The sequence below is a fragment of the Tachyglossus aculeatus genome, chromosome Y4 (genome assembly GCF_015852505.1).
Source record: "Tachyglossus aculeatus isolate mTacAcu1 chromosome Y4, mTacAcu1.pri, whole genome shotgun sequence".
Taxonomy (NCBI): domain Eukaryota; kingdom Metazoa; phylum Chordata; class Mammalia; order Monotremata; family Tachyglossidae; genus Tachyglossus; species Tachyglossus aculeatus.
The window spans coordinates 2382377-2404845 of NC_052096.1; the positions used below are offsets into that span (position 1 = coordinate 2382377).

The 22469-nt window shown below is 55.6% G+C and overlaps 1 protein-coding gene across 3 annotated transcripts; it reads right to left on the reverse strand.

The window, feature by feature from the left end:
- Positions 1 to 2093: 2093 nt before the first annotated feature.
- PLD2 (phospholipase D2) lies at positions 2094 to 22134 on the reverse strand. 3 transcript variants are annotated; one of them, XM_038768530.1, is made up of 25 exons: positions 22121 to 22134; positions 19552 to 19661; positions 19148 to 19278; positions 18557 to 18699; positions 17710 to 17812; positions 17456 to 17521; positions 17303 to 17361; positions 16900 to 16992; positions 16605 to 16757; positions 15617 to 15766; positions 15121 to 15204; positions 13890 to 13968; positions 12930 to 13040; positions 11378 to 11554; positions 10882 to 10993; positions 9030 to 9148; positions 8229 to 8342; positions 7387 to 7491; positions 7204 to 7292; positions 5608 to 5721; positions 5424 to 5473; positions 4969 to 5103; positions 4089 to 4242; positions 3893 to 4007; positions 2094 to 2455 (listed from the first exon to the last, which is right to left on the reverse strand). In XM_038768530.1, the coding sequence occupies exons 2-25, from the start codon at positions 19655 to 19657 to the stop codon at positions 2231 to 2233; spliced, it is 2787 nt and encodes a 928-aa protein (XP_038624458.1). In that variant the 5' UTR covers positions 19658 to 19661; positions 22121 to 22134; the 3' UTR covers positions 2094 to 2230. The 3 variants fall into 3 exon arrangements, with proteins under 3 accessions (XP_038624458.1, XP_038624457.1, XP_038624459.1); XM_038768529.1 differs by lacking the exon at positions 22121 to 22134 and adding an exon at positions 21439 to 21461; XM_038768531.1 differs by lacking the exons at positions 8229 to 8342; positions 22121 to 22134 and adding an exon at positions 21439 to 21461.
- Positions 22135 to 22469: the final 335 nt, after the last annotated feature.

A 22469-nucleotide genomic window follows, 5' to 3' on the forward strand; every position in this document is an offset into this window, starting at 1 on the left:
GCATGACATCCAAATGCTATTGGCACCATCACTTTTCAGACAGGTTTCAAGTCAGCGGGTGCTTAAGACGGTGCTCTGCGCTCGGTAGACGCTCAGCAAATACTATTGATGGATTTGTTCCTTCATCCTTGGATGGGAAGGGGAGAGGTTCCAGGGGGTGTCTGGACTAGTGAAGAATTAGAAGGGTGGGAGAGGGCAGTCATAAAAAGCAGCAAGGCGTAGCGGATAGAGCATGAGCCTGGGAGACGGGTCATTGCTCTGCCACTTGTCTGCTGTGTGACCTTGGGTAAGTCACTTTTGGGTGGCTTAGTGGAAAGAGCATGGGCTTGGGAGTCGGAGGTCGTGGGTTCTAATCCCGGCTCCGCCACTTAGCTGTGTGACTTTGGGCAAGTCACTTAACGTCTCTGTGCCTCAGGTACCTCATTTGGGATTGAGACTGTGAGCCCCACGTGGGACAAGCTGATGACCCTGTATCTACCCCAGCGCTTAGAACAGTGCCTGGCACATAGTAAGCGCTTAACAAATACCATCATTATTAATTTTTCTGGGCCTCAGTTGCCTCATCTATAAAACGGGGATTGGGACTGTGAGCCATATGGGACGGGGACTGTGTCCAATCCGATTCGCTTGGCTCAACTCCAGCGCCTCGAACAGTGCCAGGCACATAGTAAGCACTTAAACACCATTAAAAAACAAATAAAAGGGAGCTGGGGGGGAGGCGAAGGCTGGAGCAAATGTCCCCACAACATGTTCGTTCATCCCCCTCCCCCATGACCAAGCAAGGAATCCAGAGAGATACCTTTTCTAATGTTTATTTAGGAAATAACAAAAGTGTCTGAGTCCAAAGTTATAAAGTGTCTGAGTCCAAGGTTAGTGTCTATGAGCCAATGGGCAGGGGGATTAGTGTGGACCCCCCTTCTTTGGGGTGGGGGGGCGAAGTGAAGGGAAGGAGGAGGTCCAAGGGAGGGGTTCGGGCCTAGCCAGGGATAGGGGAGCCTAGGTTGCTCTACTGGTCCCCATTGGGAGCGGGAGGCATCGAAGCCCTGGGCAGCCGTGCCATCCCCCTTCTAATAATAATAATGATGGCATTTATTAAGCGCTTACTATGTGCAAAGCACCGTTCTAAGCGCTGGGGAGGTTACAAGGTGATCAGGTTGTCCCACGTGGGGCTCACAGTCTTCATCCCCATTGGACAGATGAGGTCACTGAGGCCCAGAGAAGTGAAGTGACTTGCCCAAAGTCACCCAGCTGACAGTTGGCGGAGCCGGGATTTGAACCCATGACCTCTGGACTCCAAAGCCCGGACTCTTTCCACTGAGCCACGCTGCTTCTCTCGACTGGGAACCCTTTGTTGGGCAGGGCCCGTCTCTATCTGTTGCCAACCTGTACTTCCCAAGCGCTTAGGGCAGTGCTCTGCACACAGTCAGCGCTCAATAAATACAACCGAATGAATCATCAATCGTATTTATTGAGTGCTGACTATGTGCAGAGCACTGTACTAAGCGCTTGGGAAGTACAAATTGGTCTGGTATAAGTGAAGTATGTTAGATTGTTATAGCGTACCCTCCCAAGTGCTTAGTACGGAGCTATGCACATAGTAAAGCACTCAGTAATTGTTGGTCTGGTATAATTGAAGTATGTTAGATTGTTGTACCAACTGTCAGCTGTGTGACTTTGGGTAAGTCACTTTACTTCTCTGTGCCTCAGTTATCTCATCTGGAAAATGAGGATTAAGACTGTGAGTCCCCCGTGGGACGACCCGATCACCTTGTAACCTCCCCAGCGCTTAGAACGGTGCTTTGCACATAGTAAGCGCTTAATAAATAATAATAATAATAATGATAGCATTTATTAAGCGCTTACTATGTGCAAAGCACTGTTCTAAGCACTGGGGAGGTTACAAGGTGATCAGGTCGTCCCATGGGGGGGGCTCACAGTCTTCATCCCCATTTTACAGATGAGGGAACTGAGGCCCAGAGAAGTTAAGTGACTTGCCCAAAGTCACACAGCTGGCTATTGGCAGAGCCGGGATTTGAACGCATGACCTCTGACTCCAAAGCCCGGGCTCTTTCCACTGAGTCACGCTGCTTCTCTTTTAAATGCCATCATCATTATAAATTGGCAACATATAGAGCCAGTCCCTACCCAACAGTGGGCTCACGGCCGTTTGGGGAATCTCAGAGGGTCTGGGTGCTTGCTGGGGCGTCCAGCACAGTCCAGCCCCGCCCCATCACGTCCAGACTTCGACGGGCACCATGCCCTCCTTGCTGTTGAGTGGCGGGAGCAGGGACTCCTCCTCCAGGAACTTGAGCGGGAAGCGGACGAGGTGCCCGCGGAGGCGGGCCAGCTCAGGCCGGGCCAGCGCGGGGCTGACGGCGGCCAGCGGCTTGGCCACCACGTACTCCCGCAGGGCGCGCAGCGACGGCGTGGCATCCGAGGGCAGGCAGCGGAAGATCTGCGGGTGGGACAGCCAATCATCATCATCATCATCAATCGTATTTATTGAGTGCTTACTATGTGCAAAGCACCGTACTAAGCGCTTGGGAAGTACAAATTGGCAACATATAGAGACAGTCCCTACCCAACAGTGGGCTCACAGTCTAAAAGGGGGAGACAGAGAACAAAACCAAACATACTAACAAAATAAAATAAATAGAATAGATCTGTACAAATAAAATAGAGTAATAAATATGTACAAACATATATACATATATACAGGTGCTGTGGGGAAGGGAAGGAGGTAAGATGAGGGTGATGAAGAGGGGGACAAGGGGGCGAGGAAGGGGCTCAGTCTGGGAAGGCCTCCTGAAGGAGGTGAGCTCTCAGTAGGGCCTTGAAGGGAGGAAGAGAGCGAGCTTGGCGGATGGGCAGAGGGAGGGCATTCCAGGCCCGGGGGAGGACGTGGGCCGGGGGTCGATGGCGGGACAGGCGAGAGCGAGGTACGGTGAGGAGATTAGCAGTGGAGGAGTGGAGGGTGCGGGCTGGGCTGTAGAAGGACAGAAGGGAGGTGAGGTAGGAGGGGGCGAGGGGATGGACAGCCTTGAAGCCCAGGGTGAGGAGTTTCTGCCTGATACGCCGATTGATTGGTAGCCACTGGAGATTTTTGAGGAGGGGAGTGATATGCCCAGAGCGTTTCTGTACAAAGATAATCCGGGCAGCAGCATGAAGTATGGATTGAAGTGGAGAGAGACACGAGGATGGGAGATCAGGGAGAAGGCTGATGCAGTAGTCCAGACGGGATAGGGTGACAGCTTGAACGAGCAGGGTAGCGGTTGGGATGGAGAGGAAAGGGCTGATCTTGGCAATGTTGCGGAGCTGAGACTGGCAGGTTTTGGTCATGGCATGGATGTGAGGGGTGAATCATCATCATCATCATCAATCAATCGTATTTATTGAGCGCTTACTATGTGCAGAGCACTGTACTAAGCGCTTGGGAAGTACAAATTGGCAACAGAGACAGTCCCTCCCCAACAGTGGGCTCACAGTCTAAAAGGGGGAGACAGAGAACAAAACCAAACATACTAACAAAATAAAATAAATAGAATAGATATGTACAGATAAAATAAATAAATGAATAAATAAATAGAGTAATAAATATGTACAAACATATATACATATGAGAGAGCGGAGTCGAGGATGACACCAAGGCTGCGGGCTTGTGAGACGGGAAGGATGGTAGTGCCGTCAACGGAGATGGGAAAGTCAGGGAGAGGGCAGGGTTTGGGAGGGAAGACAAGGAGTTCAGCCAATCGCCTCCCGCCCGCCCCGCCCTTCCACCAATCGCCTCCCGCCCTCCGCCTGGAGCCCCGCCCACCCACCCCGCAAGCCCCGCCCACCCCCTCGAGCCTCCCCGCTGGCCGCTAGGGGGCGCCGCTCCCCGGCCTCCGCCCACCTGCTCGTAGATGTCGGCGTTGGCCTGGGCCGTGTCCAGCCAGCGGTCGAAGAAGTGGTCGCACACCGGGTCCTGCAGGTCCAGGCCCGGCTGGGCCGCGGTCCCCAGGAGGGCACTGCGGGGATGGAGGGGCTCAGACCCCCCGCCATCCCCGCCCCCCGCCATCCCCGCCCTCCGCCCGCCAACCCCGTACCACCTGAAGCACTGCTTGCGCAGGCCGAGGGCGAAGCGTCCCGCCTGGTAGGGCTGCCCGTCCATGACCGACGGCTCCGTCTCCGTGTCCTCCACCAGCACGGCCAGTTCGCTGTCCCGCTTCCCCAGCAGGCTCCGGTCGTTGATGTTCGCCGAGCCTGGGGGCGGCGGGTGGCCCACCTACCTTCGTGCTCTCCTGCAGACGCCCCCAACCTCCCTGCTCTCCTCTTACGGCTCTCCGAACCTCCCACAAACCCAGCCCACTGTTGGGTAGGGCCCGTCTCTATCTGTTGCCAACTTGTACTTCCCAAGCGCTTAGTAATAATAATGATGATGGGATTTATTAAGCGCTTACTATGTGCAAGGCACTGTTCTAAGCGCTGGGGGGTTACAAGGTGATCAGGTTGTCCCACGGGGGGCTCACAGTCAACCCCCATGTTACAGATGAGGGAACTGAGGCCCAGAGAAGTTATGTGACTTGCCCAAGGTCACATAGCTGACAATTGGCAGAGCCGGGATTTGAACCCACGACCACTGACTCCAAAGCCCGTGCTCTTTCCACTGAGTGCTCTGCACACAGTAAGCACTCAATAAATACGATTGATTGATTCGAATCCTCCAACTCCACCCAAAATCTACCTCCATCAGCCTCCCCGACTTCCCCTAGCCCCTCAAATCCCCCAGTTACTCCTGGCCTCCTCCCAGCCTCTCCTGACTCCCACGGCCCCAACTGGCCTCCATCCCGGCTCCTCCCGGCCTCCTCTCAGCCCCTCCGGACTCCTATGGTCTCTCCTTCTGGGCTCCATTCCCTCCTTCTCCCGGTCTCCTCCCAGCCTCCCCCTCAACTCTCCTGTCTCTCCCGGCCTCCCCGCGACGGGCCTGACCGATGATGACGGTGCGGTCGTCGGCGATGAGGAGCTTGCTGTGCACGTAGATGAGTTCGGACAGGAGCTTGCCGCCCAGCTCTCCGTGGGTCCTCAGGCCACACACCGACAGGAACTCCCGCCATTCAGTGCCCACTGGGTCGGGGGGGGGGGGGGGCAGGGGCCCGGTTGGTGGACTGCGGGCCCTCCCTCCATCCCCCGCTTCCCTTCGCGGTCCAGCTGGAGGGGAGGGCCTGGGCTCATGGAGGGGGGCCCGGGAGAGGGAAGCGGGAAAGCGGATGTGGGGGAACCCAGGAAGGGGGCATTGCGGAAGGATGAGTTTGAGGAAGAGCGGGACGTGTGCCCAGTGGGCATCAAGGACTCCCAAAGGACAGGCGGGGGGCGCAGAGCTAGGAGCTTGGTGTACACAGGGGAGACGGAAGGCCTACCCCTCCACCCCGACCCCGCACACTCACTTGCCGCCTTCAGACGGTGGAGAATTGAATATTCCCCCCGACACAGGGTCCTGGTATGACGGGAGAGAGAGCGGCAGAGTTGGGGACGAGGGGGTGAAGACGGGGACAAGGTGTGAGGACACAGAGGCGGCTTGAGGGGGGAGGTGGGGGTCCCACTGGGACCCCCAGGGAGGGTGTCACCGACCTGTAGGTGAAGTGCAGGATGGCTTGTATGGCGTTCCCGCCCCCGGTGGAGATGTCTCCCTCGAAGCCGGGTAGAAGGGGCAGGAGGATGAACACTCGGAAGCATTCCCCCTTTCTGGGGCGGGAGACAGAGAGCGGAGAATGTCGGAGGAGGGATGCAGGGGGCCCAGCTGGTTAGCCCTGCTCCCTCCTCCCCAGCCCAGGGCCCCATGGGGGCCCTTTCCCCTCCCTCTGCCTCCTCAGATGCCTCCTCTTCCCGGGGACTGTAAGCTCATTCCAGACTATAAACTCCTTAATTACGGTACTTGTTAAGCATTTACTATGTATCAAACACTTTTCTAAGCACTGGGCTGGATACAAGTTAATCAGGTTGGACTCGGTCCCTGTCCCACATAGGGTTCGCAGTCTAAGTACCTCGTATTTGCTGCGTGCTCTTGGGCAAGTCACTTCACTTCTCTGTGCCTCAGTTACCTCATCTGTAAAATGGGGATTGATTCACTTCTCTGTGCCTCAGTTACCCCTGGGGATTGAGACTGTGAGCCCCATGTGGGATAAGGACTGCGTCCAACCCGAGTTGCTTGTATTCACCCCCAGCGCTTAGTATAGTGCTTGGCACATAATAAGTGCTTAACAAATACCATAATTATTAAGTAGGAGACTTGGACTCCTACTATATGTCTCCTGTAGACTGTAAGCTAGTTGTGGGCAGGGAATGTGTCTGTTTATTTTTGTATTGTACTCTCCCAAGTCCTTATACAGTGCTCTGCACACAGTAAGTGCTAAATAAATACGACTGAATGAATGAAAGAATAGGATTTCATCCCCTTTATACAGAAGAGGTAACTGAGGCACAGAAAAGTTAAGTGACTTGCCCAAGTTCAGCCGGGGACGAGAACCCAGGTCCTCTGATTTCCAGGCCGGGGCTCTTTCCACTAGGCAATGCTGCCTGTGGGCAGAGAATCAGCAAGGCTAGTGGACAGAGCCCAGGCCCATGAGTCAGAAGGCCCTGGGTTCTAATCCCAGTTCCACTTGTCTGCTGTGTGACCTGAGGCAAATCCCTTCACTTCCTTGGGCCTTGGTTTTCTCATCTGTAAAATGGGGATTAAGACTGTGAGCCCCCTGTGGGACTGGGACAACGTCCAACCTGATTACCTTGTACCTATCCCAGTACTTGGTACAGGGACTGGCGCATAGTAAGCGCTTAACAAGTACCTTGGGAGGAAAAAAAACCATGTCTCTCAGTTCTCTTGTATTAGACTCTCCCAAGCGCATAGAGGATACAAGTTAATCATTCCGCATCCCACATAGGGCTCACAGTCTAAGTACCTCGCATTTGCTGCGTGCTCTTGGGCAAGTCACTTCAGTGTTCATCCAGTGCTCTGCACCCAGAAAGTGTTCGATAAATATGACTGACTGACCATCCCCCTCAGTGGGTCCCCACCCCACGAACCCTCCACGTTCTTCCTACATCTTTCCTTGGGCCTCTCCCCTCTCCCGTGGGACCCAGTGAGGCTCAGACCCCGGCCAGGCTGACCAGTATGGGTGCCCCCCTCTTTCCCTCCCCAGCTGGTCCCCCCTCCCCGCCGCCCCCACTCACTTATGGGCCAGTAGGATCCGCTCCACAATGGCATCCCCGACTGTGTTGAACACCGTCCGCCCGTCCGCACAGCTGATGAAGAACTGATTCTGGCAGGAGGGGGAAAGTGGTCAGGACCCCGCTCCACACTGTACCCCGGTGAGAACCCACACACCCCCTGCCCTCCCCCTCAGCCGCTCCCACCTCGATGTACAGGAAGTGGCGGCTGTGGCGGATGGTGTGGAGGTAAGCGTTGAGGATGGAGCTCTCCTGCGTGCCTGCCGACCAGCGGTCAACTGACCGGAGTACCTTTCCGGGGCGGAGGAAGGGGAAAATGGACAGGGAGGAAAACGGAGGAGGAAGGGGAAGATGATGGAGGAGGAAGAGGGGGAATCAGTGTGCTCTCACTGGGTCCCACTCTTTCTCTCCTCTCTGTGGCTGTCTGTCCGCCCATCTGTCTGTCTCACTGGCCCTGGTGCGGCCTACCCTCCACAGCACTACTGTCCGTCCATACCTCCACGCTCTGCCACTTCCCATCCCTGTAACGGATTTGAGGGCCCCTCTCCCCTGCTAGGTAGATCGCTCTTTGAAGGCAGGGATCAGGACTACTTCCATTACGGCACTCTCACAAGCTCTTGGTCCAGTGCTCTGCCCACAGTCAGCACTCGGCAATAATTATAATAATTATGGTATTTGTTAGGCACTTACTCTGCACTTGGGAGAGTACAATACAACAATAAACAGCCACATTCCCTTCTCACAAGGAGCTTACAGTCTATCTCTGTCTTGCCCTGGGCCTCTCTCCCCTTATCTCTCCCTCCCTCATCTCTCCCAGGGTCTCTCTCTCTCCCCTCCATCCCTCCCAGCGGTGTCTCTCCTCATCTCTCCCAGTGTCTCCCCCATTCCTCTCAGTGTCTCTCCCTCTTCCCTTCTCTCCCAATGTCTCTCCTTCTTCCCATCTCTCCCAGTATCTCTCCTAGGGTCTCTTCCTCCCTCCCTCTTCTCATCTCTCCCAGTCCCTGTCTGGGCCTATCTTGTCCTCTCACCTGCACGGTGGCACATTGGCCCCCTGGCAGGGAGAAGGGCAACTGATGTGCCAAACTGGGGGATTTGGGCAGCAGGTACGGATACAAGGGGATCTTGTACTTGGCCTTGATTGTCTGGAAGAACAGGGGAGGGGGTGAGGAATGGAGGGAGAGAAAGAGAAGAGAAGGAAAGAGAGTAAAGGCTGGGTATCGCTCTATCCCGATACCTTCCTTCTGTGACCACCTCTCCTCTGCCCCCTTCCCCAATCTTCTCTTATTTTTATAGTATTTGTTAAGCATTTCCCATGTGCCAGGCACTGTTCTAAGCACTTGGTTAGATGCAAGCTAATCAGGCTGGACCCAGTCCATGTCCCACATGAGGCTCATGCTCTTAATCCCTGTTATACAGATGAGGTAACTGTGGCCCCAGTGAAGTGACTTACCCAGGTTTCCCACTCCCACCCCCATCCTGTCCTTCATCCCAGTTTTCCTTCTGGCCACATCCCACCCCTGCCCCTTGGTCCTCTCTCCTGACCCTTCCCAGCCCCTACAAGGGGCTGCCTGAGCCCTACTCTCTCCATGCGGGACCCTCCAGCCCCTTTCCCCTCCCTAACCACTGGTCATCCCCCCCACCTTCAGCTCCCCGTCCCCTAGATTCCCCCTGCCTCACCAGACTGACCCCCCCATGGCTTCTCCATCCCCCTTCCACACTCTGGTCCTCACTCCTCAACCTCTGATCCCCAGAACGGCTGTCCGGATCCTTCCCCCCAACTCTCCTGCGGGTCCCCAGCTGTGCCCTCTCGTGCCCCCCGCAGCCCCTACCTTGGTGAAGTTCCAGCGCTGGATGAAGTGTCGCGCCAGGTCTCGGGCGGGGGGTCCGTGAACCACCACGCCCACGTCCCGCCACGGCATCCGGGGGGTCTTCTCTCTGTCAATGAAATCTGGCCCCGGGGGGACGGGGGAGTCGGGGGGCCTTATCCGGGGGAAGGGGCTGACAAGACTGTCAGCTTGTTGTGGGCAGGGAATGTGTCTGTTTATTGTTCTGTTGTACTCTCCCAAGTGTACACAGTACTCTCTGCACACAGTAAGCGCTCAATAAATATGGTTGAATAAATGACAAGGCTCTACCCACTAATTCCTGCCTGCTGTGTGACCTTGGGCAAGGCCCTTGACTTCTCTGGGCCTCAGTTCCCTCATCTATAAAAAGGAGATTAGAGTCCTCTCTCTCCTACTTAGACTATGAGCCCCATGTGGGACAGGGACCGAATCCGACCTGATTACCTTGTATCTACCCTGCTGCTTAGAACAGTGCTCGGCACATAGTAAGTGCTTAACAAATAGCATTATTATTATAAAGCCTCTCTCCCTGGGCACCTTCTCTCTCTCCCCCATCTCTGCCTGAATTCACCTGTCTCTTTCAAGCTCTGAGTCTCTCCTCTCACTGTAACACCCCTGACTAGAGCTCCCCTTCTTTCAAATAATGGTGAATAATAATTACAGTATTTGTTAAGCTCTTACTAAGGCCCTGGGGATGATAAGCAATATAAGCAGATCAGAGCCGGTCCCTGACCCACATGGACTCACAGCCTTAAGAGGGAGAGCCAACAGGTATTTAATCCCCATTTTACAGATGCAGTAACTGAGGCCCAGGGAAGTGAAGCGACTTGCTCGAGGTCGCAAGCAGGCAAGTGGCAGAGTCAGGATGAGAACCCAGGTCCCCTGGCTCCCAGGCCTGGGCTTTTTCCAGCAAGTCACGCTCCCTCCCCAAAGCAACTGTATATATGTTTGTACAGACTTATTACTCTATTTTACTTGTACATATTTACTATTCTATTTATTTTATTTTGTTAATATGTCTTGTGTTGTTGTCTGTCTCCCCCTTCTAGACTGTGAGCCCGCTGTTGGGTAGGGACCGTCTCTGTATGTTGCCAACTTGTACTTCCCAAGCGCTCAGAACAGTGCTCTGCACACAGTAAGTGATCAATAAATACGACTGAATGAATGAATCTCTTCTGAGCCCTCCTGAAATCCCATCTCTTCCTGGAGGCTTTCCCTGATTCAATTCCTGCACCACAGCTCATGACAGCCCGCTCCGCGCTTACGACACCAGGCCACCCTACAGTTGATTCACTCCCTTGTTGGTCTTCCCACCAGGCTACAACAAGCTGGGTCTGGGCCAGCCCCACCTCCCTCCAGCTAGGAACCATTTTGCGCCTTCCTGTCTCCTGATCACCTTGTAATCTCCCCAGCGCTTAGAACAGTGCTTTGCACATAGTAAGCACTTAACAAATACCATCATTATTAAGTCTCTGCATGTGTTTCTGTCTCTGGGGGAATGCTGAGGGGAAAGCTGTCTGTCTCTCTCACTGCCTCTATCTAAAGTAAGTGGAAGGCTGTCTTTCTGTCTCTGCTTTCTCTGGGGAGAGGACTGAGGGGAATGCTGTGTGTTTCTGCCTGTCCATGGGTCGAGGGGTGAAGGGAAGGCTGTGTGTTTCTGCCTGTCTCTGAGTCTAAGGGTGAAGGGAAGGCTGTGTGTCTCCGCGTCTCCATCTCTGGTTCGAGGGCCAGGCTGTGTCTCTGCCTGTCTCTGGTTTGAGAGCCGAGGGGAAGGCTGGGTGTGTCCGCCTGTCTCTGATTTGAGGGCTGAGAGGAAGGTTGTGTGTCTCAATCTCACCCTCGAAGGGCCTCTCCAGCTGGACCCAATCCTTGGCGATGAGGTTGCTGTAATCCTTGCCGAGCCAGAACAGGTGGTTATGGGAGAGGTCGTGGCCCGGGGGCAGGGCTGGCTGCGGAGGAACACACCCAGTCCGGTGGGTCACTGGCAGGGGATGCAGAGGAATGCTGCCCACTGGGGACCCCCCACACCAGAAACATGGACCCAAACAAGTGGAAGGACAGACAGAGACAGAGAGAGAAAGACAGACTAGAAATAAGATGGGGCAAGATACCAGACTGGGCCCCGGGAGCAAGGGGGTGGGGAAGAGGAGGAAGGTCAGGATGAGGCGGGAAATGGGACCGAGGGGGACTGTGGGTCTAGTCAGGGTCATGACCTCAGGGTAAAGCCCTGACCCAGTCCTGGGGTCAAGGGGAAGGGTGGACCGGCCCCAGGAGTGGTTTCTGAGGGAGGGGCTTGGGGGGGAGCCCGAGTTGGGGGGCGGGCCGAGCGTTACCTCTTCTGAGGGGCTTTGGGGGAATGAGGAAGTTTCCAAGTCCGTGAGCCGGTAATGCTGGTCATCCCAGCGGCCGTAGGCGAGGTCCAGGCCGCCCATGAAGGCCACGGACTGGTCCACCACCAACAGCTTCTCGTGGTGGGCCCATAGGGTCACATGATCTGGGTGGCGCATCACCTGCCGCGGGAGGGTGGGGAGGTCACAGTAAATAGGAGGGAGGTCCCTGTCTCCCAAGCCTGTAACCTTGGCGTTACCCTTGACTCCTCTCTGTCATTCAACCTACAGATTCAAGCCATCCCTAAATCCTGTGGGTTCTACCTTCACAACATCACCAAAATCTGCCCCTTCCTCTCCATCCAAACTGCTACAACATTAATACAAGCACTTATGCTATGCCGCCTTGATTATTAGATCAGCCTCCTGTCTCTCCCCACTCCAGTCCACAGTCCACCCTGCTGCCTGGATCATTCTCCTATAAAAATGTTCAGACGGTGTTTCCCCACTCCTCAAGAAACTCCAGGGGTTGCCCATCCACCTCTGCATCAAACAAAAACTCCTCGCCATTGGCTTTAAAATACTCAATCGTTTTGCCACCTCCTACCTCACCTCGCTACTCTCCTTCGACAACCCAGCCTGCGCACTTGGTTTCTCCAATGCTAACCTCCTCACCGTCCCTCAATCTCGTCTAGCTCGCTGCCCACCTCCCGTCCACACCCTGCCTCTGGCCTGGAACGCCCTCCCTCCTTTTATCAGACAGGCAATTGCCCTCCCCACCTTTGAAGCCTTACTGAAGGCCCTTCTCCTCCAAGAGGCCTTTCCTGACTAAGCCCTCCTTTATGATGGCATTTATTAAGCGCTTACTATGTGCAAAACACTGTTTCTCTTCTCCCACTCCCTTCTGCATCACCTTGACTTGCTCCCTTCATCCATCCACCCTTCAAGCCCCCCAGCACTTATGTACATATCTGTAATTTATTTATTTATGTATGTGTATATATTAATGTCTGTCTCCCCCTCTGGACTGTGAGCTCACTGTGGGCAGGGAATGTGTCTGTTTACTGTTATGCTCTCCCAAGCGTTTAGTACAGTAAGCGCTCAATAAATCCAATTGAATGCATGAATGAGAATTGAAAGTCATGGTTGTGGACAAGGTCACTGGAGAGGAGAGGGGCTCATGGGGGTGGTAGGAGTTACTGGAGAGGAAGGGGTTCATGGAACACCTGAGGGGGTCATGGGGGTGGCATGGAAAGGAAGGGGTCATGGGAGAGGTGAGCGGGAGAGATGGGAATCATGGCAGAGGTTAGGGGTCATGGGAGAGATGAGGGGATCATGGAGATGGTAGGGGTCACTGGGAGGAAGGGGACCTAGGACAGATGAGGGGTCATGAGAAAGGAGGGAATCATAGGAAGGTAGAGGTCCCGGGAGAGGTGGGGGTCACGGGAGCAGTGTGGGGGTCATGGGAGAGGTGGGAGTCACGGGGGAATGTACCGGTCACAGGAGAGGCCTAGGGTTGCGGGTGAGAAGCGTTTGGATCGGTGGGAGGGGGCCTCACCTTGATGTTGGGGTGCAGTGAGGTCAGGATCTTCTTGCTGTAGCCGCTGTTGATCCCCAGGGCCAGCTCCACCTCCTTGAACAGCAGCACAGAGATGCGCACCCCCTCTTCCTGGGGGAGGGGTCAAAAGAGGTCAAAGAAGGGACTGAGGGCTCGGAAGACCCCTCCTGCCTGTTCCCAATCTACCCTCAGCCTCCCCTCAACCCAGTCCCCGTCTGCTCTAGCCCCTTGCATGCCTCCCCACTTGGGCCTTTTCCCTCTTCCCAACCACAGCCCCCCTCTCAGCCTGTCGCCCTCAGTTCCTTCATCTGTAAAATGGGGATTAAGGCTGTGAGCCCCACATGGCTCACAGAAGCAGCGTGGCCTAGTGGATAGAGCCTGGGCCCGAGAGTCAGAAGGACTTGGGTTTCTCATCTCAGCTCTACTACTTGTCTGCTGGGTGACCATGGGCAAATAACTTCACTTCTCTTGGCTTCAGTCCCCTCATCTGTAAGACGGGGATTGAGACTGTGAGTTCCACGTGAGACAGGGATTGTGTTCAACTTGATTAGCTTGGATTTACCCCAGCGCTCAGTACAGCGTCTGGTACGTAGTAAGCACTTAACAGATACCATTGTTGTTATTATTATTATGTGGGACCGGGGACTGTGTCCAACCTGATTAGCTTGTCACTATCCCAGCTCTTAGAACGATGCTTGACACCTAGTAAGTGCTTAACAAATATCATCATTATCATTACCTGGGGCGAGAGACTGCGCCCAACCTGATTAGCTTGTCTCTACCCCAGCACTTAGTACAGTACAGCACTTACAGAGTAAGTGCTTAACAAATACCAGTAAAAATCAAAGAAACTCATTCCCATTTTCCAGCTGGTTCCCTTACATTCCCTGGGCCCACCCCCTGCCCACTGGCTCCGCCCTGCCCCTTCCCCCCCGACCCCCCAGAGCCCTGGCCTCTCACCGCTTTCCTCTTGAGAAGGATGTCAAGTCTCCAGGCGTCCGAGTGTGCAGGCCGCTTCAGGTAAATCTCGGGGCTCAGCCTGGGGGACAGGGGTTGGGGGGCGGTCACAGGGAAAGGAAATCACGGAGGGTGGTCTTGGGGAGGGTTTGGGCATCCATTCAGGGTCAGCCAATCAATCAATGGTGTCTTTTTTAGACTGTGAGCCCACTGTTGGGTAGGGACTGTCTCTATGTGATGCCAATTTGTACTTCCCAAGCGCTTAGTACAGTGCTCTGCACATAGTAAGCGCTCAATAAATACGATTGATTGATTGATTGATTGATTTTGAGCACTTACTATGTGCAGAGCACAGTACTAAGCACTTGGGAGAGGACGACACAACAGACTTGATAGACACAGTCCCTGCCCACGAGGAGCTTACAGTCTAGAAGGGGAGAAGGACATTAATATCGATAAATGATGGATATGGATCGAAGGGCTGTGGGGGTGAAGAGAAGTGAAAATCCAAGTGCACGGACGATGCGGAAAGGAGAGAGCCCAGGAGAGATGAAGGTTTAGTCTGGGAAGGCCTCTTGGAGAAGATGGGATGTTAAGACTTTAATAATAATAATAATTGCGGTGCTTACTCTGTGCCAGGTACTGTATTAAGCACTGGGGTGGAGACAAGCAAATCGGGTTGGACACAGTCCCCGTCCCATGTGGGGCTCACAGTTTCACCCCCCATTTTACAGATGGAGAAGTGAAGTGACTTGCCCAGGGTCACACAGCAGACAAGTGGCAGAGCTGGGATTAGAACCCACGACCTTCTGACTCCCAGAACTGGGCTCTATCAATGACACTATGCTGTGCCCCCTGGGGTCCACTCCCCAGACCTCCCCTGATCCCCACTGTGTCCTGTCCCTGACCCCATCTACTCCTCACTGGGGGGGGTTCTGACCTCCCCGTGACCCTGCCATCCCTCACCCCCAATGCTTTCCCACCCCTGCCTTGACCCTCTTGGGCTCCCCCGGCACACGTGCCTCTCCACAACTGCCCCTTGAGCCCAGCTTGACCCCCATGACCCCTCCACTTCCCCTTAGCTTCCCACGAGGCCCCCCAACTCCCTCTGATCCCCTGCCAGCCCCTCTTCGGTCACTCTTGTGTTGTGGGGGGGGGGGGTGCTCTCTCTCCCTCCAGGGCCTCCCGCTTGCCAGTCCTCCCTCCCTCCCTTCTTCTGTCCCTCCAGGCTCACCACCAGTCCATGATGTAGATTTCCTCCTGGGCCTGCAGGATGGCATCGGCCACGGCCGCGAAGTAGCCGGCCCCGTTCACAAACCTGCAGGGGAGGGGCCCAGGCTGGCAGTGAGTTCGGAGACCTTGGGATTGGGGGTATTTCGGGCGTGTGGGGGACCCTGGGGAGTCAGCAGGGAGAAGGAGGTCTCGGCGGAGGGGCAGGGTCTCTGAGCTGGAGGGTCGGGGTGACAGAGGTTCTGGAGAGGGTGGGAGGTCAGAGAAGGTGGGGTGTCAGGAAGGATGAGGGGGGCCGGAGAGGGTGGAGGGGTGAGAGAGTGAGTAAGGATGAATTAGAAGCAGCAGAAAGGAGACCAGGGCCTGGATTTCCTTTGGCAGCTTCCCAGAGCCCAGAAGCTGAGGAAATGTGTGATGCGGGGACTCCAGACCCGCCCTGGGACTAGTGGGAAGTTCAGAGGGGGGCGGTCTCTGAGTGGGGTGGGGTGGGAGGGTCTCACCATTTGGCTAGGGTCCCTGGACGGGGTGGGGCAAAGCTCTGGTGCTGGTGTAGCTGCAGGAAGTCCCGCCCTTGGCCCTGGGCCAGCTCCGTGATCTCCTGGCCCCACCAGCGGGCTTGGCGGTAGCTATTGCACTTGAGAATCAAGGATCTGAGGAGAGAGAGAACACGGGAAAGGGGGTTGGGAACGATCTGGAGAGGGGGAGAGCATGGGAAGGGGGTCAGGTCCCCAACCCCATTTCCCAGAATCCTCCAGCTCCTTCATAGGCACTCGGTGACTCATTGAGAACCACAAGTTTAAGCAGCAGAGGTGATCGAAGCCTTGGTCCAAGCCAGTATGTAAAATAATAATAAATAATAATTGTGGTTTTGGTTAATCACCTACTGTGTCCCATGTAGTAAGCGCTGGGGTAGATATAAATGATCAGGTCTCAGTTTAAGTAGGTGGGAGATAGGGATTGAATTCCCATTTTGCAGATGAGGGAATTGAGGCAGAGAGAAGTGAAGTGGCTTCCCCAAGTCACAGAGCAGGCAAGAGACGGAGCCGGGATTAGAACCCAGGTCCTGAGCTCTTTCCACTAGACCACACTCCTTCCCACCTGGATTCCAGGGCCTGGGTTCTAAGTGGGCTCTGCCACTTGCCTATTGTGTGGCCTTGGGCAAGCCACTTATTATCTGGGCCTCAATCCCTCTAGGCTGTAAACTCATGATAGGCAGGGAACAGGGATAGACAGGCAGGGATAGACCCTAGCCTATCAGTCTACTAATTTTGTTGCATTGTCCTCTCCCACGCGTTTAGTTCAGTGCTCTGCACACAGTGTGCTCTCAATAAATACCATTGATTGATTGATTGTACCTGCTCCAGCACTTGGTGCAGTGCCTGATATATGGTAAGTGCTTAACCAACATCAATGAAAGAACAAATTCAGACCCTGACCCATGCCCACTCCCAGACACACACCCCCGCGTGAGCTCGCGCGCCCACGCACCGGTGCGACGTGTCGATCCGGACTCCGTAGCGGGCCTCCGTGCTCCGTTTCCCCACCTGGACCTCGAAGTCGGGATCGAAGAGCAGCACGAAGGAGATGGAGCCCGACTCCGGCCGCATATACAAGAGGAACGTGTCCTTGACCACCAGCCATCTGGAGGCCCGAGCCAGGGAGGGGCTTAGGGGCCCGGGGCTCTTCCACCAGGCCCGGCTATCCTTCCCACCCCCAGGGGCCCAACGTCTCAGCCCCCAGCTCGCCCACCGCCCCTCGAGGGCCCGGGCGTCCCGGTCCTCACCTCTTGGACCAGCTGTAACAGATCTGATCCCTTCCGCAGCACTTGAACCCCGGGACGCGGTGTCCCCCCGAACGCTTGCGAATCAACCCCTCCCTACGGGGAGGAGAAAGCCCAAGGGGCCAGTGGTCCACAGGCCTGGCACTCAGCTCTCGCTGAGGGCTCCAGAGCATCCCACCCTTCCCACCCGCCACCCCAGACCCCACCCTAGGAGATTCTGCCCCCCACTGAGCCCACCCAGGACCCAGTTTCCAGCCCCAGTGGGGTCCCCAGTGGGGCAGGGCCCTCTCCCACTGGTCATACGGGCCCTGGGGCAAGGGGCACTCTGGGCAGGCGAGTAGGGAATGTCAACTTGCCGGGTTGGTGGAGAAGGGTGGGTTGGTGGGGAAGGGTGGGTGTCACTCACAGTCCCTTGGGGCCGAGGTCAGGGATGAAAGACAGCTGGCTCACCTCAAGGAACTCTGTCTGGGGAGGGAGGTGAGGAGTCAGAGAGGGACCCAGTTGCCCTGTTTCCCCAGGGTCTGGACCCCCACCATTTGGGGTGGGAGGGGTCTCTCACCATGGCGTGGTAGTTCCGGTAGAAGGACATTGCCAACAGGCGATTCAGGTAATTTTCCAGGTATTTCTGGGAGGGAAAGGAGAAGTTGGAATTGGTGGGTTGGTGCAGGAAGAACCCCCCACCCCCAACCCCACCATAGCAGGGGCCAAGCTTCCCAGCCCCTGGTTCTCTCCTCTCTCGCCATCCCCCTCCAGAGTCCCCCGCTCCCTTCGGGGTCCCAGGCGTCTGGCCACCCGCCCCTCCCTTGGTCAGACCTGCTTGCTGGCCGTTTGGTGGGAAGAACCATCTGTTCCCCGGGGCAGGGACGGCATCTCAGCAGAGGCGGCTTCTCGGGCCGGAGAGTAGGCCGCTGCGAAGCTGGAGATGGGGAGGAAGGGGGTGGGCCGCCCAGGGTGGGGAGGGGGTGGAAAGACAGAGAAGTTAAGGATAGAGGGGGATGGGGGACAGCCAGCAGGGCAGGGTGCTGCTGCTGCTGAAGGTGGTATTTGTTAAGCACTTACTATGTGACAAGCACTGTTCTGAGCACTGGGATAGATCCAAGCAAATCAGGTTGGACACAGTCCCTGTGTCCCATGTGGGGGCTCACAGTCTTAATCCCCGTTTTACAGATGAGATGACTGAGGCCCAGAGAAGCCAAATGATTTGCCCCAGGTCACACAGCCGGCAAGTAATGGAACTGGGATTAGAACCCAGGTCCTTCTGACACCGAGGATCAGGCTCTGTCCACTGGGCCATACTTTGACTGTCAGCTCCTTGTGGGCAGGGATCGCATCTAGTATTATATCGTCTTTTCCCAAGCATCTAGTACGTACAAGGAAATGCTCAGTATATACTGTTGATTGATGGATTGATTGAGGTGGCGAGGGATGCTTTGGGTCCCAGGACGCAGAGCCTGGAGGCATTGGGAAGTGGGGAGCTGGGTGAAGGCTGAGCCTCCTTAGCCTTCCCCCGGCCCTGAAAGGGGAGCGGGAATAGAGGGCGAGGGCTGGACGACAGGAGTGCAGGGTGGGCATTGGGGGCCAGGCATCCTGGGTCCCAGGGGGCAGGATCCCAAGGGGCGGTGGGTGGCCGGAGGGGGGTTCAAAGGCCGCCCCCACTGACCGGGCCAGAGGTAGGAGGCTCATTAACACTTTGTGTCTCAGGAGATCTCGGTGAAGCTCCTGGAAATTCCGAAATTTCTTCTTGGTCATCCAGGTGAAGTCTCCGTGGGACAGGCGGACCGAGTACAGAGTGCAGGTGCCCACCTGTGGGATGGAGAAGTGGGTAGGCAGGAAGACACCACCCTGCCCCGCCAAACCCCGGGCCCCGGTTTCCCAGCACATGGGCCCTCCCCCTCCCGCAAGTTCATTCAACTGTATTTATTGAGCACTTACTGTGTGCAAAGCACTGTACTACTACTACTAATAATAATAATGGCATTTATTAAGCGCTTACTATGAGCATAGTTCTAAGCGCTGGGGAGGTTACAAGGTGATCAGGTTGTCCCACGTGGGGCTCACAGTCTTCATCCCCATTTTACAGATGAGGGAACTGAGGCCCAGAGAAGTTAAGTGACTGGCCCAAAGTCACACAGCTGACAAGTGGCAGAGCGGAATTTGAAACCATGACCTCTGACTCCAAAGCCTGTGCTCTTTCCACTGAGCCATGTGTTTGGGAGAGTACAATGTCCCCCCACCCCCTCCAGTGTCATACCTTGGAGCCACTGGTGTAGCGCTCTGTCCCAACAACCCGGGCGGTGACGGGGACCCCCGGGGCGAACACGGTGGGGTGGGCCCGCAGGGGCTGCAGGTCGTAGATGCTCAGGAATGGGCGCATCCTCCCGGCTGAGGGGGCGGGCGGGGGGACACGTGGAGGGCAACAGGGTGAGGGTGGGGGACGAGAAAGCAGCCCCCCTCCAACTACACAGCCCCCACCTCCCTACTCATTCATTCATTCATTCCATCGTATTTATTGAGTGCTTACTATGTGCAGAGACTGTACTAAGCGCTTGGGAAGTACAAGTTGGCAACATATAGAGACGGTCCCTACCCAACAGCGGGTACTCCTTCCCCTGCCCGCCCTGGCCGGCGCCTAGAGGCCCCCTGCCCCCACCAGACCTGGGTCCTCGCCATCTCTGAGGGTGTCCAGCTCATCGGTCTCCATCTGCAGCTGGCTGGAGTCCAGGCCCCCGGCCTCCGGGAACGTCCCCTCGGGGGTCAGCATCCTCCTGGGGGACAAAGGACTGGGCCTTAAAAGTGACCCTCCGGCTTCCCAACACCTCCCCCCTCTCCCTCGTCTCCCCCAGCCCCCACTCTCTAGCGGTCATTCATTCATTCATTCATTCATTCACTGAGGTCATGGGTTCAAATCCTGGCTCCGCCAACTGTCAGCTGTGTGACTTTGGGCAAGTCACTTAATAATAATAATGGCATTTATTAAGTGCTTACTATGTGCAGAGCACTGTTCTAAGCACTGGGGAGGTACAAGGTGATCAGGTTGTCCCACGGGGGGCTCACAGTCGTAATCCCCGTTTTACAGATGAGGTAACTGAGGCCCAGAGAAGTTAAGTGACTTGCCCAAAGTCACACAGCTGACAATTGGAGGAGCCGGAATTTGAACCCATGACCTCTGACTCCAAAGCCCGGGCTCTTTCCACAGAGCCACGCTGCTTCTCTAAGAAACAAGAGAACTTCTCCGTGCCTCAGTTCCCGCATCTGTAAAATGGGGATTAAAACCGTGAGCCCCCGGTGGGCCCAACCTGATCAACTCGTAACCTCCCCAGCGCTTAGAACAGTGCTTTGCACATAGTAAGCGCTTAACAAATACCAAAAAAGAAATAAAATACTAAATCGTATTTATCCAGCGCTTACTGTGTGCGGAGCACTGTACTAAGCGCTTGGGTAGCGACTGTCTCTGTATGTTGCCAACTTGTACTTCCCAAGAGCTTAATACAGTGCTCCGCAGACAGGAAGCGCTCAATAAATACGATTGATTGATTGATTGAAAGGACAATACGGCAATAAAGAGAGACAATCCCTGCCCACGGAGGGCTCACAGCCTAGAAGGGGGTGCGGTGGAGGGGGACAGACGTCCCGTGTCTATATGTTGCCGACTTGTACTTCCCAAGCGCTTAGTCCAGTGCTCCGCACACAGGAAGCGCTCAATAAATACGATTGATTGATTGAAAGGACAATACGGCAATAAAGAGAGACAATCCCTGCCCACGGAGGGCTCACAGCCTAGAAGGGGGTGCGGTGGAGGGGGACAGACGTCCCGTATCTATATGTTGCCGACTTGTACCTCCCAAGCGCTTAGTCCAGTGCTCTGCACACAGGAAGCGCTCAATAAATACGATTGATTGATTGATTGAAAGGACAATACGGCAATAAAGAGAGACATTCCCTGCCCACAGAGGGCTCAAAGCCTAGAAGGGGGTGGGGTGGAGGGGGACAGACGTCCGTACGGGACCATTTCTATATGTTGCCGACTTGTACTTCCCAAGCGCTTAGTCCAGTGCTCCGCACACAGGAAGGGCTCAATAAATAGGATTGAATGAAAGTAAGCAGACATCAATAGAAGTAAAAATACTCCTCCCTCTCCTTGGGGTCACCCCCCCCCCCCCCCAGTCCCCTACCTGTGGTGGCCTTCCCCTTCCCCCTGTCCCGGGTCTCTCCAAGCCCCCTCCCCCTGGCTCTGGTCAATCAATCAATCAATCAATCGTATTTATTGAGCGCTTACTGTGTGCAGAGCACTGTACTAAGCGCTTGGGAAGGACAAGTTAGCGCTCGCCTAGGGGGTCCGGGGTGGGGGCGGGCCGGCTGCTGGCCCCGGAGTGGGAGGAGGAGGAGGAGAAGGAGGAGGAGGAGGAGGAGGGCACCGGGGTCCCCCGGGGGTGGCGGGGGGTCTCCGGTGGGTGGGCCCGGGGTAGGAAATGATCAAGGAACGAGGAAGTTTCCCAAAGCAGTGCAAAAGCCCCGACCCACCCACCTCCCCCGGCCGCTCACCTCGACCCCCGACTCCCGGGACTCCTCGCCAGGGCCGGGCCGCAGGAGGAGGAGGAGGAGGAGGAGGAGGAGGAGGAGCAGACAGGACCGGGGCCGGGCCGGGCCGGGGGCGGGGAGAGCGTGGTGGCCGCCCCCAGGGCGGGCCGGGCCCGGGAGAAAGGAAGCGGCCCTCGCCCACACGCTTCGTCCAGTGCTCTGCACGCACTCACTGACCTCATCTGTCAAATGGGGATGAAGACGGCGAGCCCCACGGGGGACAGCCCGATCACCTCGTATCAATCAATCCATCGTATTTACTGAGCGCTTACTGTGTGCAGAGCACTGGACTAAGCGCTTGGGAAGTACAATCAATCAATCGTATTTATTGAGCGCTTACTGGGTGCAGGGCACCGGACTAAGCGCTTGGGAAGTCCAAGTCGGCAACATATAGAGACGGTCCCTACCCAACAAACAGTGGGCTCACAGTCTAGAAAGGGGAGACAGACGACAATCAATCAATCAATCCATCGTATTTATTGAGCGCTTACTGGGTGCAGGACACCGTACTAAGCGCTTGGGAAGTCCAAGTCGGCAACACATAGAGACGGCCCCTACCCAACAAACAGTGGGCTCACAGTCTAGAAGGGGGAGACAGACAACAATCAATCAATCAATCAATCCATCGTATTTATTGAGCACTTACCGTGTGCAGGGCACCGTACTAAGCGCTTGGGAAGTCCAAGTCGGCAACACATAGAGACGGTCCCTACCCAACAAACAGTGGGCTCACGGTCTAGAAGGGGGAGACAGACAACAATCAATCAATCAATCCATCGTATTTATTGAGCGCTTACTGGATGCAGGGCACCGTACTAAGCGCTTGGGAAGTCCAAGTTGGCAACACATAGAGACGGTCCCTACCCAACAAACAGTGGGCTCACAGTCTAGAAGGGGGAGACAGACAACAATCAATCAATCAGTCCATCGTATTTATTGAGCGCTTACTGTGTGCAGAGCACCGTACTAAGCGCTTGGGAAGCACAAGTCGGCAA